General features: G+C 42.5%; 1 protein-coding gene and 1 long non-coding RNA gene across 2 annotated transcripts; both read right to left on the bottom strand.

The window, feature by feature from the left end:
• Nucleotides 1-457: 457 nt before the first annotated feature.
• On the bottom strand, nt 458-2,337 carry LOC138946138 (uncharacterized). The gene is made up of 4 exons (XM_070317644.1): nt 1,940-2,337; nt 1,630-1,710; nt 1,002-1,257; nt 458-621 (listed from the first exon to the last, which is right to left on the bottom strand). Exons 1-4 carry the CDS (start codon nt 2,015-2,017, stop codon nt 458-460), a joined length of 579 nt encoding a protein of 192 aa, XP_070173745.1. The 5' UTR covers nt 2,018-2,337.
• Nucleotides 2,338-4,093: 1,756 nt separating this feature from the next.
• LOC138945560 (uncharacterized) lies at nt 4,094-7,130 on the bottom strand. Its single transcript, XR_011449031.1, has 2 exons — nt 5,369-7,130; nt 4,094-5,126 (listed from the first exon to the last, which is right to left on the bottom strand). It is a non-coding gene; the product is annotated as an uncharacterized lncRNA (long non-coding RNA).
• Nucleotides 7,131-14,142: the final 7,012 nt, after the last annotated feature.

Below are 14,142 nucleotides of genomic sequence, written 5' to 3'. Positions count from 1 at the left end.
CAAACAAACACCCTTTGAGAAACGCAGCTTTTCAGCCACCATCTCCGCCAGTTTTTCGTAATCGATGGTGCTGCCCTCAACATGGTGGGCATGGTTATGCACACTGGTCTTCTGTGCTGGTGATGGAATTGTTTCTGTGGTTCTGCGTACCGTCAGGAGAAGGTCATCTAACGCTGGTGCTGCTGTTACCAGAAAACCAAATTTGTTCCGCAATTCCAGAGCCAGCAATGGAAGGGAAACCTGAAGGCCAGTGCAAAAAGTTCTGTACAGCTTCTTCTGCAGTTCCGAGTGACCAATAAGCCTTTCAATATGTACCCTTTTGCTGGAAACTTTCCTGTCATCTAGGACCTGTTTTTCAGTCAACCTGTTCTTGCTGAAGAAGGCTGGAATGTTTACCTGGACATCATAGGGAGCAATCATGTCCTGCACATTGAAGCCTTTATCCGCCATGACAGAATCACCTCCATCGCACAGACCTGGAAGGCTGCTTCTCTCCATGGTCTGACGTCGACCCCCCATAAGTCGCAGAGATGTACGATATCAGTCCGCCAAGAGTGGCACCAACAACAGCCTTGACTGTGTTGGTGTTCTTGTACGTGCTGAATGACGCACGTTGGGCAGCTGGGTTTGATGGCTTCTCAACCGGTATCTCAGTACCTCGTCGCGATATAACCTTCGTGGTTGAAAACGATGTTAAACACCAAATAAAGAAAGAAAGAAAGAAAGATCTCAGTACCATCCAGAATCACACGCGTGCTTGGGAACTTGGATTTAAAGTCACTAGGTGCAAAAAAACCTCACAAGTTCCGGGCTCACCCATGTATTAATTTCACCCCACTGCCTCAAACAAAAGTTAATCCATGTCAAAAACACATTTTCAACAGTAAAAACAGATACATTGCACATCCTGGAGAGGGGCAGATAGTTTAAGCCTTGTCTTAGCTTTGCCAGCATCAAAATAAACTGATTAATTGGTGAAATGTTAATTAAAGTGGCTGAACGGAGATATCGGAGGTGGTTCACAGCAGGGCCCAGAGTGTTGAATACTGCAGTAAACTTCTGGTGTGTCTCCAGCCCAGTGTAGTAGTGCAGCAGGGGAGGGTCCAACTGCAGAGCTTCAATGGACAGAAAGGGTGGTGGAGTAGATCTATACTCAGTCTGTACCTCTGCAACCCTGGTCTCTGCGCGGTCCGTCTGTGCTGTTGTTGACTGCCTGTCAGCTGTAGAATCCACATCTGGAGAGGGTACCTCAAGAGTCTATAGAAAGAAGAAAAAGAATATAAAAGCAACCAAAATACAAACAATGGTATTGCCATTGGAATTTGTTTTACAACAAATTGGGGGGGGGGGGGGGGGGGGGGTGGGGGCGCCACATATGTGGCACAACATGTAAGCAAACTTTAAAACAAATAGGGAATAAGAAACATATTCATCATCATTTAAATATAATATACCCAGTGCAGCCATTGTGGGGGGAAAACTATCCATCAACATAACTCACATTTTCACAAATTAAATGTGTGTCTAGATTTTTTTTTTTTAACTAAAGATCAGCACCTGCTTGTTATTTGGAAAATTCTGAACACAAAAAATGCTTGAAAAGCAATATTATTGTATTTCAACATTTACCTGGCTATCTGCAGTATCAGTTTCAAGTTCCAGTGACACTCCTTGAAAGTCCTCCACTTCTTGTTGCATACACTCCATAACCTGCAACAACAGCATTGTTAGTTTGGGGTTTGGACTGAAGCAGTCTCCTATTTGTCAATGTACATTTATTCAGGGCAATACAAAACATGACATCATTGTTGTTTAAATCAAAATGTCATAAACTGTCTACAAACTAATAGAACAGTATACACATCGCTATGTTTTCTGTTCACAATATGTTTCACAGTACCAAATTACAGCATTAATAATTAGGGTGGTTAAAATAAACCTTAAATGGCTCTCTGCTTCCGCTTATTATCTTGTTCACTGGCAGGTAGCGACCAAAAGAACTGGCTGGGTACTGCATCTGGTTTCAACCGTCGCTTGGACCGAATCAATGCACCTGTGAAAAAATAAAATAAAATAATAATGATGCCTGTAGTTTCAGTTGGGTACCGCTTTAATCCTCACAGACAGAAGAAAACAAAACTTGACTAAATATAAAAAGACTGAAAAGAAAAAAACACCATGAAATGACTGCCCGAACACAAAGTAGAAACAAAGAACGCTCTGTTGTTATGATACACCCCTGTTGTAATGATACATCATTATCATTCCTTGTTTTTCGTAATGGGGTCAGTGTCACTATGATGTACTAACCGGCCATTGTTTACAATGCCTGCAACACTGTCAACTGAGAAATGCACACATGTGACCGGAGCGAAACTGATGTCGGTTGTTCAACAAAAATAACATGCAAACAAATGCTCCGGAGAGGGAGCGGGATGACTAGTAGAAGATTCAGTTACACTTCTGAAATCTGCAAAAAGTCACACATTCAATTCGTGTTTTCTAAAACTTACCCATTGAAGTCGGCCCTTAGACCTAAGACTTTAAAATTGGCAATCTAGTGGCTGCTCCGCCTGGCGTCTGGCATTATGGGGTTAGTGCTAGGACTGGTTGGTCCGGTGTCAGAATAATGTGACTGGGTGAGACATGATGTCTGTGCTGCGACTTCTGTCTTGTGTGTGGCGCACGTTATATGTCAAAGCAGCACCACCCTGATATGGCCCTTCGTGGTCGGCTGGGCGTTAAGCAAACAAACAAACAAACAGAAGTCGGCCCTTCGAGGTAGTCTGTCGGTAGAAAGTGATCTTTGCAAACAACGCTGTGTGGTGATGGAGACCATTTATCCCGTTTGACTGCAACCATCCATCGCTTTCTCACAACATTATTGGGAAACTGAAATCCCTTTGCTTTGTTGCAGTTCACTACACAACACTTGTTCGGCATTCTTCCGCAAAATAGTATCTCTGCCACTGTCACGACTGTGTCACGATGACACGACTGTGTTAACTTTCCGCAGCTAAGCGAACGTGCCGTCAGAGTGCCACAGGCCTCATTGTCTTGCGCCACCTAGTGGTAAACCCGGAGAAGCGGGTTTCCAGCAGAAGCGCTCATTAAAGCTATCACTGTCACTGTCAGGAAAACCCCGTCTTTCCAGTCCCATTCGCAGGACTTTTAGCGCTGCACGCATCGCTGAAGCAGTTGGGGTTAGCAGCTTCCCGAACACTCTTTGCTGTCAGACTATGGAAGCGATCAAGAAGTTGAACCTTGTCTTGCACCGTCATTTCTGTTCTTATTCTCTTTGTGCCCTTGGACGCCATGTTCAAAACTGCGAGCTTTATACGTGTGTAGGAGAGAATGCAATGAGAGAATGCAAACGTGATCTAATTCTCGTGATCTCGTTTCCCCCCTAAATCACAATTTTCGCTGAACTTGGCTCACTAAGCTTCAGCAAATGCTTGCATCGTCTGTCGGGTGAGTAGATATCGCTCCGTGTTTGACAATACATTGTCAAATTTGTGTCAAGTGAGCGTCCCAGCACCCCCCGCGGGTTAAGGGGAAGAATTTACCCGATGCTCCCCAGCATGTCGTAAGAGGCGACTAACGGATTCTGTTTCTCCTTTTACCCTTGTTAAGTGTTTCTAGTATGTTAAGTCCTTTATACTGGAAACTTGCATTCTCCCAGTAAGGTAATATATTGTACTACGTTGCAAGCCCCTGGAGCAAATGTTTGATTAGTGCTTTTGTGAACAAGAAACAATTGACAAGTGGCTCTATCCCATCTCCCCCCTTTCCCCGTCGCGATATAACCTTCGTGGTTGAAAACGACGTTAAACACCAAATAAAGAAAGAGCGTCCCAGCAGGAAAAAATACCCAATTTCGCCGGATTTTTGTATTTATTAACCAAAGTGTAACCCCCCTTTGTCTTTTCTATAAATCTAGCGAGGCCTAATCTCTATCGCCTAGAGTTAACACAAAGGAGTTGGTTACGGGGTGAGTTCGGGCAGGGAAATATAACCTAACTAAACACAGAACAATACAGCAGCAACACACACACAGTCACACACCAGTCTGGACTGTTCTCAAACACCACAGTTCTTAGGTGACTACAAATTTATTAATCAAATTCAAATCTTCTTTGCCACAGACACAAAGCACAATCTTCTCGAACCAAAAAATACAAGAAGTATTCAGCAGTGAATAAAAAAATAAGCAATTTTGGTCTCAAAATTCCAACTACATCTTACAAGTAAAAAGATTTCAATACTAAAATTTCACTTAACGTAAAAGAACAATCCCAAATATAAAATCACAATTCGGTACAAAGTTGGACGAATAAATCGGAAGAAAAGAGTTTTACTAGAATGGAGGAAAATTTAGTCCGCAATCCTGAAATCAAAATACAATCATCAAAACATGATCCACAAATATAACTAAGGCAGTTTCAAACACAGTCACCAATTTCTCTCTCCAACCAAACATATAAAATCAGAATGTTATACATGGAGGGCAAAGTGTCTCTTCATAAGAAACAAAAGGAATCTCCCAGTCACACAAATGTTCCCATCTTAGATGAAAAACATAACTCCTCAAAAAGTGTCCTTTTCAGATCAATCTTATTGTTTACCTGATCAAAGTTGCTGATTTAACTACTTGGTAAACATATAGACATCACTATTAATGAACTGACGCAGCTCATTAGTACCAGCAATCGGAGTTGTCTCCAACAATTCAAAGCCTGATACTGTTTCCCCAAATCCATCCTTTTTCCTCTTTCCTTCGACTATCACTCAGTCGTTCCCAAATCCCAGTGTGACAATTCCTCCATAATCCCGATCCACAATGTACAACATTCTCCAGTAACAAACAGTGTAAAACAAACTTACAATCAAAGAACATTAGACAAATAAAAGATGTCCAGTTACATTCAGAAAACTAGTTTCGTTTTGGTTACCATGGGGGCAGCCATTATTGTTATTGTTCCACACTTCCGGTCTGGGCAAGGCCCATAATCCAATCTACCCACACTGGATCCCCGATGGCCCATGGGTATACACTTGCCACGTAGCTTATGCATCAGTGAAGCCCATCCTTCATCCACAAACACACTTCACATCCCCAGCATTTCCTTTCGCCACAAAAATAACTTTGTAACAAGTTATGCTCAAGAAAAATATCAAACTATTACAAAACATAAGAATAGAAAAAAACAATGACAAAACTCAGTTTCTTTTTCACATGCATAAAACACAAGTATTCAGAAAAAACAATTATTTCAACAAGATTAATTATTCGAAACTTATAAAATCACTTTAATCATCCTAACAAAATCCTTATAATAAAAAATGTAGAAGTAAAACTTGCACATACCTGGTTTAGGAAAGTTTTAGGACTCAACAATCTCCAAGCAACAAAATAGGTCCTTCCTCTAAGAACTCCAAGTGGTAAAGAAAGAGAAAATGAAGTACCAGAGAGATTATTTTCAGCACTTCTCTCTTCCTGCATTATAAAACTTTATCTCAGCAGTATGAATTCTAATTACCAGCAAATGTACAATATCCTATTAACATGTTAGTGGGTGTAGAATTTAATAACTAATTTATCAAAAATCATAGGAACTATTTCCTTTTAGCAAATTTTCACAAAGTAAGTGGGTCCTCCAGGCGGGAATTAATACAGACATATCCTTGCACCAATGTCTGGGACAATCGCCTAACCTTATGCACCCCGACCTATATCTTGTAGGCAAGGTTACTGACCGATAGTCAAGGCCGTATAGTTGGTCAAGGGAAATAACTGCGACGAAAGCACTTTTCAGCCTGAACATGAGTTGCTTCCCCTAGACTGTTGCTTCCCCTAGACTGATTAGTCTCTGTAACTCTGTAACCTACCAAAATCCAAGTACCTAATTTTGGTGGGGTTTCAAAAGGATTATTACATGGGCCATATAGTGATCCAGACCGGACTAAAGTGTATTTTAAAAATGGCTGTCCTTATTAACCGTGTGTTTATTAAGCGGATTCTGCTGACTATGAATGTAGATGCAAATGCTTGTATAACTGTGTTTTAATTTTAAATGTGTCAAGCGCAAAGAGCATAATTGTAAAGTTATGATGTTGCGCTATATATATGCTCATTTATTATTATTATTATTATAAAGGCAGACGAATCTGACCGTCAACTTCCTCCAAGTAGGGAACGTTCCCGACTGTGGGCTTTTCATGCTTTATTGACTCGAGGCACTTGATTTCACACAACCCCTCACCGCAGCAATCACAGCTGGTGAGGAGGTCTGGACTTGAAGCCAGGAACGAATAATTGTCATCAATCACAATGCCACTGTCACAGGCAGACCATTTTCTGTGCTTCTTGCTAGTCTGTTGAATGTAACTTTGTTTTGCTGAAGGCTCCAGGGATAGTCCATGTTTCATTGCCACAGTGAGTGGTGTCCTTCCTCGTCCCATGATTTTGTCCATAAGCCATGTTGACTTCTCTTTTCCATTTGTGTTGGCCTTTTTCAAAGTCTCAGTCTTGGTGTGCACGTTGTAAAACATGGATGACGTGATATGGCCCTGTCTCTGTGACTTCCATTCAGCACAATCACTTTGTGTTCTCGTGGCTCTCTCTACAGCAGAGATCTCCTCTTCTGTCGGGGTCATAATCCAGTAGCTCCTCTGTAGTAGAACAGGAGTCAACAAGGGAAAGGACAGTTGCAGGCAGGATGGGGTTGTGCGGTTGTGCTGGCTATTGCTTTTTTCTTGTCGGAATGAAGACGCTGTCAGCAGCCTCTTTTTCAAAGACATTTTCAAGTTTCTGAGCCATTGCCCCGGAGTCCAACAGTTTCTCTCTGTCCTCAGCGTAGAATGGCTGAAAATCCTTCCGCAAACGTCTTGCTTCTTCTTTTCATTTCCTGGAAGTTTTCTGACCGTATGCATCCTTGGCAACATGATTGTCTCGCCATTTGCCAGGTTTTCTCGCAACTGACCCGCTTGGGGCAACCCAGGTACACAAATTTTCAGTTCCTCTGAGGTCTGCAGTGGCTCCACATTTCACTGCAGCCTCTACCCGGAACAAGAGCCCTGCAATATGATTGCAGGAATCTAACATGCCAGCAGCACAGGTGCAGTAGGCCGTCTTGATCTCACCACCTGCAAAGGTTTCATTCTTCTTAGATATCATCACCCAGACTCGGTAGGGTTTGTTCCTGATACTCATTGAAGGATACACTGCAGCCTTTGAAATACAGTGTGGTGCCGTCTTCCTCACTGGGTGGTACATAATCTCACGTACCCACTCACAAGTAAAGTTCCTGTATGCCTTGCCTTCCTTGTAGTTGTTGAGAAGACGGTGTATCAGGTCGATCTGGTTTGCTGCAGTCTTCTTTAAATAATCCGAAATGTCGCTGATGTATAAGCTGGGCCAGGAAAACCTGCCAGTTTCTTCAGACAGCCACCCATCATCAAAGGTAGCAGGATCCGGATAAACCTCACCGTCAACTTGCTCTTGTATTCGTCAAGAAGCCGCCTCTCTCTCTGTTCAGCTTCATCGTCTGATTCAAGGGCTCCTGCGACAGAAAAATATATTTATTTATTTTATTTTTTACTCTTGGAACAAATCTCTGTTTAACCAAACCACAGTTTAAAGTTAACTCATATCCAACACAACACAACACCCACACGAAAGAGAAATCTCATGAACAGCTGATTACTGTCGTGTTAAAAAAACACAAGTTTATTTCATCCTCTTGGTACTGTTACGGTAGTTGAAAAAAAGAAGTAGGAAACAGAGTTATAGATGCATTGATCAGTCTGATCTAGACACCGCAACAGTGAGGGCCGGTTGGCAAGGTCTTTTCATACATCGGCATGAACTATAATTTTGGCAGCTAGATGCAAAAATACTTTTAACTCATTGTAAATATTGAAACTACTGTTTGTTGAAAACAGGAAAAAAGTAAGACGCACAGATATACCAAAAGACCATCAGTATGCCATGACAATTGACACTCACTGAAGCGGCACCTGATATAACCTTGAACGGTTGAAAACGACGTTAAACACCAAATAAAGAAAGAAAGAAAGCGGCACCTGCAAAACTCATGTCAAGAACGTACAAAAACAACCTTAAATGTTCACTCGCCTCGCAACAAGTTAATCAAAATCGCCATCAACGCTTAGTTTTCTGACACTAAGGAAGTATTTAAGCGCATCAACGCTCCAGAGTCGTAGTTTCTGCAGAGAAATGTCGCTCAAATCCATGCTGTGATCAACTGGCAATGAAGAGGTCGGCGCGCTTTACACTCAACAACTACTCACGGACAGTCCAATTTCTGCTGAACACATCAGCTATTGACTGACGGGCTCTGTCCTTGAGGGTTGAATTTTTGTAACCTGGGTCGCTGAAGTCCCACAGGCACCTGTTCGTTAACCACAAATCAATGAACATATCGAGTTCCACGGGATCTAAACAAATGTCTTCCATCTTCGTTCAATCTTCTACCAAAGAGAGCAACGCTCTTCAGTCAAGGAGAGCAACGCTTTTCTGAAAAAGTAAACACCACGGATTTGCCGTGGATCGTGCCAAGTGATCCATCTCTGCGATAAATACGGTTCCGACAAGTGCGAATCATTTATTCGTCCATTTTGAATCGACCGGCACTCTTCTGTCAAGAAAGAGCAACTTCGGTCACAGCTACGGCGTAGCTTCGCATGTCAAAACTTGCGAAGCGAAGTAGGGGTCAAAGTATCACGCCGCAGCTGCGGGTTTTCGGTACAAAGACTTGGCGAAGCTTCGTGTAGTTGACTACGGGCTCAATTAAGGACGGGCTTTACTCATACGCGGCAGAGGTTTCGAATGCGCATGCGCGCGTTTCGGAACTGTGAAATGGTCTATGAAAGACAAGCCTGTGTAGGACTGAAACAAGTTTTTTTTACTTTTGAGCTGTTGATCATTTCTGTCATACTTCTAGTACTACTAGGTTTGACTTTGATATCTTCTGTCTGAGTACCAATACCATGACTGGTGGTTTTTGCTGCACACTCTCTTCGCTTATTTAGTTCAAACTCCAAGTGTTGCACTTTGATTCTCAGTGTCATGTTCTCATCCTGGATGCCTTTGACTTCTGCTGCAACATGTAAAACTTGTATGGATGTATAGGTTTGCGGAGAGGATTTGAACAGCTTTGTGTCAGCTTCATGACTGGCTGAAATGATGGCGTGCGAAGGTTGATATCGTTTGAAAATTATAGGAGAGCATGTGGGATGATTCTCGACTTTTTTTTTTTAATATAACATTCTATAATCACGTCATTGTAACTTTGTGTGGCCTCCCGCGTATAAACGGGTGTTAGATAATTTGGCTACATGTCTACTTGTAGTACTTACCGAATTCCTACTCATTATATCAAGGCTGAAACCTAGAGAGGGAGAAGGAGCGCTGAGCGATGTGAGCACAGCGCAGGATTTTTGGGTGAGTAACCAGCTAAGTTGGTCGACCGCTGGACACTGAGTCCCACTGGCACTGTCCGGGATGTTCCCCCCACAAGATTTTTTTACAAGATTTGAAGTACCAGAAGTGATAGTGATTAATTTTTAGAACCTTCTTTTACAGTGATAGATCTGAATGTAAATAGTCTGAAACGTAGAACTTGCCATGTGAAGTGAAAAAGAAGATAACTGCATCGGTCTCGAATAGCAGCTAGCATCTGCTGAAGGGACATTAAAACCCAAAAACCAAAAAACCCACTGGCACTAACATCAACTCATATGACAGAAACCCTAAAAATCGTGCAAAGTAAAAAGGAGGCTTCATGAAGCTAGGGGCTGTGACTGGTGGTACCCACCAGCCACATGCTCAGGTAAAATAAGTTTACATTTTATTTATACTAAAGAACACGAAAATTATGAGGCACAGGTTCCAGGAGCCTGGCACTGGTAGGGTATGGGGCAGCGCCCTGTCCACTGTAGTGGGGCTGAAAACGAATTTTGGCATTTGAAATGTGATTTTTGTGGACTCACCTGGGTTCTAATACCAAAAAAGTGCCACTTTAAAGTTAGTACACCTCACGCTATTTAAAAAATGGTTGTGACGAATTTGACAAAGTTCAAGTGTTTCTTATTCTTACTCTTTACTGTAACTGTAAGGTCAAGAGCAGCAATGATTTTCTCAAAATTGCTCCAAAACTATACCAAATGATTAAATGCATTTTAATCAACTAGCGGTTTGCTCATACCACTCCTGTGTCAGGAGTTTGTCATATCTTATTTCGTAGAAGCAGCTAGAATACTAGAAATAGGGACTGGAATTGGACAGAGTTTTCCTTAAGCCTCATGTTTTTTTTTAAGCGTCCCATCTCATTTTTAGATGAGTTGTAGGTCTGCAGTCACAATTACTGAATTAGCATGCTCAAAATCTCGTCGCGATATAACCTTCGTGGTTGAAAACAACGTTAAACACCAAATAAATAAAGAAAGAATGCTCAAAATCGCTATCACAATATCAATCATAAAAATAGAGTGACTCGATAGTCTCTGGTATTATTTTTTTCTTTGTCTAGCAGATTCTTGAAGGTGTTACTGTTAATGACTTAGTGTTTTGTGCATTTTAAACAAATTCTGTCAATGTATTCCATGTCTACCAAAGAAATGTTTTTTAGTCAAAATGTCAGTGTCATCCATGGCAAATGAGACCTCTACTAAGTTGTCCAACCCTTGTATTGGCTAGGACAGCCGTCGCTGAAATGAATGATCCTGTTGATCTCCAGATCTCTATCCAGCAGCTTCCCAGTAAAGTAATATATTGTACTACGTTGCAAGCCCCTGGAGCAAATTTTTAATTAGTGCTTTTGTGAACAAGAAACAATTGACAAGTGGCTCTATCCCATCTCCCCCTTCCCTCTGTCGCGATATAACCTTCGTGGTTGAAAACGACGTTAAACACCAATTTAAGAAAGAATCCAGCAGCTTGGTCACCACCTCCTTGCTGCATGCGAGTCGTGCTTTAGATCTTCGCTAATACCGGCACGGTTGGCCTAGTGGTAAGGCGTCCGCCCTGTGATCGGGAGGTCGTGGGTTCGAACCCCGGCCGGGTCATACCTAAGACTTTAAAATTGGCAATCTAGTGGCTGCTCCGCCTGGCGTCTGGCATTATGGGGTTAGTGCTAGGACTGGTTGGTCCGGTGTCAGAATAATGTGACTGGGTGAGACATGAAGCCTGTGCTGCGACTTCTGTCTTGTGTGTGGCGCACGTTATATGTCAAAGCAGCACCGCCCTGATATGGCCCTTTGTGGTCGGCTGGGCGTTAAGCAAACAAACAAACAAACAAATCTTCGCTAATAAAGAAAAAGTTCTCCTTCATGACCTCTCCATCCAATTGGCGGTGGAAAAAGGCTACAACTGGATGCAGTGTGGCCTGCTGTCTAGTCCAGTGTACTCCCTGGGCTTCATCCTGGTAGTGGCAAGTGTAGTTCTCCCCAAAATCCATCATCTGAATACTTCTTGGGCAGATATGTGAGAGAACTGTATGTGCTGCCTCTGTGCATTCGTGAGATGGCAGTCAAATGTCGTCAGGTTTTCCTGCAGCTTAGTTACCAGTTGATCAAATGGGCCTTGTTCTGTTGTCGAGATTCTCCTGCTGGAAAGAGTGTCTGGCCCTGTCTGTTTTGGGAAAGATTGAGTTTGCAGCTTCCAGACACAACACGGCAATCTCAGGCAAAAGGCTTCATGACTGGCTGTAATGATGGCATGCAAATGTTAATTATAGTTTGAAAAGGTTTTTGACTTGAATTTATAAATAACCACATCAGTGTAACTGTGTGTAGCCTCCCGCTTTTAAACGGGGGTAAGATAATTTGGCTATAATCAAAACCCAAACAAAAAATGATATGAAAATCACAGTTTCACACCTTACTTCATACACGGAGGAGTAAATTGTGGGAGTGAGACACTTTACTCAGCCAATTGATTTGAAGTTCACCACATTAAAAACACACACACACACATATGTATACACACACATTCTGTGCAAGCACTAGGTGGCGAGTCCAGAAATGCCCCCCAAAAATGCTCCCCTTGTATAAGCCGTTGATGACGGCAGTCTCTTAATAATAATAATAATAATGTGACAATGTGTACTCTGTCACCAAAGTTATTTTAAAGTTACTCCCGGTCATTTCTTTGTCCCTCTATCTGTCCCTGTTTAATTATCTTCCCCTGACCCAAGTTGTGTCTCCCGCTAGGAGTATTGTGTGTTGTAGCTAATTGTGGGTGTGTATGGAGGCTGGTTTTTGATTGGTTGACTGTTTGAATGAGTGCGCGCGCGCGAGAGGCAGAATGATAGCGTGGGCTTGATGAGTACCCGGTGTGATTTCGAAGTGTTAGGACGTGTCAGTGAGCGTATCTTGGATTGTGATGTTCCAGTTGTAGTTGAACGATGTTTGTGTTTCTGTTATAATCAAGGCAAGGAGTGTAGTTTGGGCCATTATAACCGTATTTTGGCGAAGGATTGATTCGAGGATTGTTGAAGGGACTTTGTGTGTGTGAGAAACGTTTTAGAGTTGGTTTTACATCAGCGAAGTAACTTTCGACCGGGATCGTGTTTCAAGTTCCGACGAGTTGTGTGCGGCTGTATATTGAGGAAAGAACTACACTGCCTTCTGGTATATATTAAAATAAAAGTCGCGTTACTACAACCCCTGGCTTGGCGTCTCTATGTGAATGCTTCCTGCCTGAGCACCCCTACTTCTTCTCTACTGCACCCCACCACAATAATAATAATAATAATACCGGCACGGTTGGCCTAGTGGTAAGGCGTCCGCCCCGTGATTGGGACGTTGTGGGTTCGAACCCCGGCCGGGTCATACCTAAGACTTTAAAATTGGCAATCTAGTGGCTGCTCCGCCTGGCGTCTGGCATTATGGGGTTAGTGCTGGGACTGGTTGGTCCGGTGTAAGAATAATGTGACTGGGTGAGACATGAAGCCTGTGCTGCGACTTCTGTCTTTTGTGTGGCGCACGTTATATGTCAAAGCAGCACCGCCCTGATATGGCCCTTCGTGGTCGGCTGGGCGTTAAGCAAACAAACAACAAACAAACAATAATAATAATGGACACTTATTAATTGCCCCTTCTCACGGCTTTGTGAAGCTTGATCTGCATAGCCTGTGATGCTGTAATATCATTTATGATGCTTGGTCTTCATAGCCTGTGATGCTGTAATATCATTTGTGATGCTTGGTCTTCATAGCCTGTGATGCTGTAATATCATTTGTGATGCTTGGTCTTCATAGCCTGTGATGCTGTAATATCATTTGTGATGCTTGGTCTTCATAGCCTTTGATGCTGTAATATCATTTGTGATGCTTGGTCTTCATAGCCTTTGATGCTGAAATATCATTTGTGATGCTTGGTCTTCATAGCCTGTGGTGCTGTAATACAGGGTGACACGAAAAAAACAGATCCCACCAAAAGTTTAATATTTTCTGAAATAATCAGCCGATTCTTTTATTTTTTCAGGTGAGCCAAGCTGAAATGATGTTCTAACAGCCCACCAAGTTTGAGCTTCAAGATGTCATGGACAACGGAGCATAAGACATTTATAGTCGAGGCCTATTTTCGCCGGCGAACAGATTTGCTCGGGCTGCGCACAACAGACTCTCTGACTGAATCAATATTCCTCGGTGTCCTTGCTGATTTAGGTCGACCAGAGTGGGATCCCCTGTTAGGGTTTTTACTATTGAGGTTATTGACAGTCCCATGGTCTCTGAACTTATCCCTCCATCCATAGATAACTGATTTAACAGGAAAGTCTCTACGTCCAAACTGTCTTTTGAATTCCAGTTGAGCAGCGTGGATAGAATTCGACCGAAAATAGGCCTCGACTATAAATGTCTTATGCTCCGTTGTCCATGACATCTTGAAGCTCAAACTTGGTGGGCTGTTAGAACATCATTTCAGCTTGGCTCACCTGAAAAAATAAAAGAATCGGCTGATTATTTCAGAAAATATTAAACTTTTGGTGGGATCTGTTTTTTTCGTGTCACCCTGTATCATTTGTGATGCTTGGTCTTCATAGCCTGTGGTGCTGTAATATCATTTGTGATGCTTGGTCTTCATAGCCTGTGGTGCTGTAATATCATTTGTGATGCT

The sequence above is a fragment of the Littorina saxatilis genome, linkage group LG13 (genome assembly GCF_037325665.1).
Source record: "Littorina saxatilis isolate snail1 linkage group LG13, US_GU_Lsax_2.0, whole genome shotgun sequence".
In the NCBI taxonomy this organism is placed as follows: domain Eukaryota; kingdom Metazoa; phylum Mollusca; class Gastropoda; order Littorinimorpha; family Littorinidae; genus Littorina; species Littorina saxatilis.
The sequence above is the reverse complement of the archived record's forward strand: the minus strand, read 5'-3'. Positions and strand labels throughout refer to the sequence as shown.

What these genes read in the sequence shown, in the direction of transcription:
- LOC138946138 (XM_070317644.1), bottom strand. Translation starts at nt 2,017, where the DNA reads ATGCAGTACCCAGCCAGTTCTTTTGGTCGCTACCTGCCAGTGAACAAG. An exon ending in GAAGCAGAGAGCCATTTAAG is followed by an intron (nt 1,711 to 1,939) that starts GTTTATTTTAAC and finishes CTGTTGTTGCAG; the next exon opens with GTTATGGAGTGTATGCAACA. An exon ending in CTGATACTGCAGATAGCCAG is followed by an intron (nt 1,258 to 1,629) that starts GTAAATGTTGAA and finishes TTCTTTCTATAG; the next exon opens with ACTCTTGAGGTACCCTCTCC.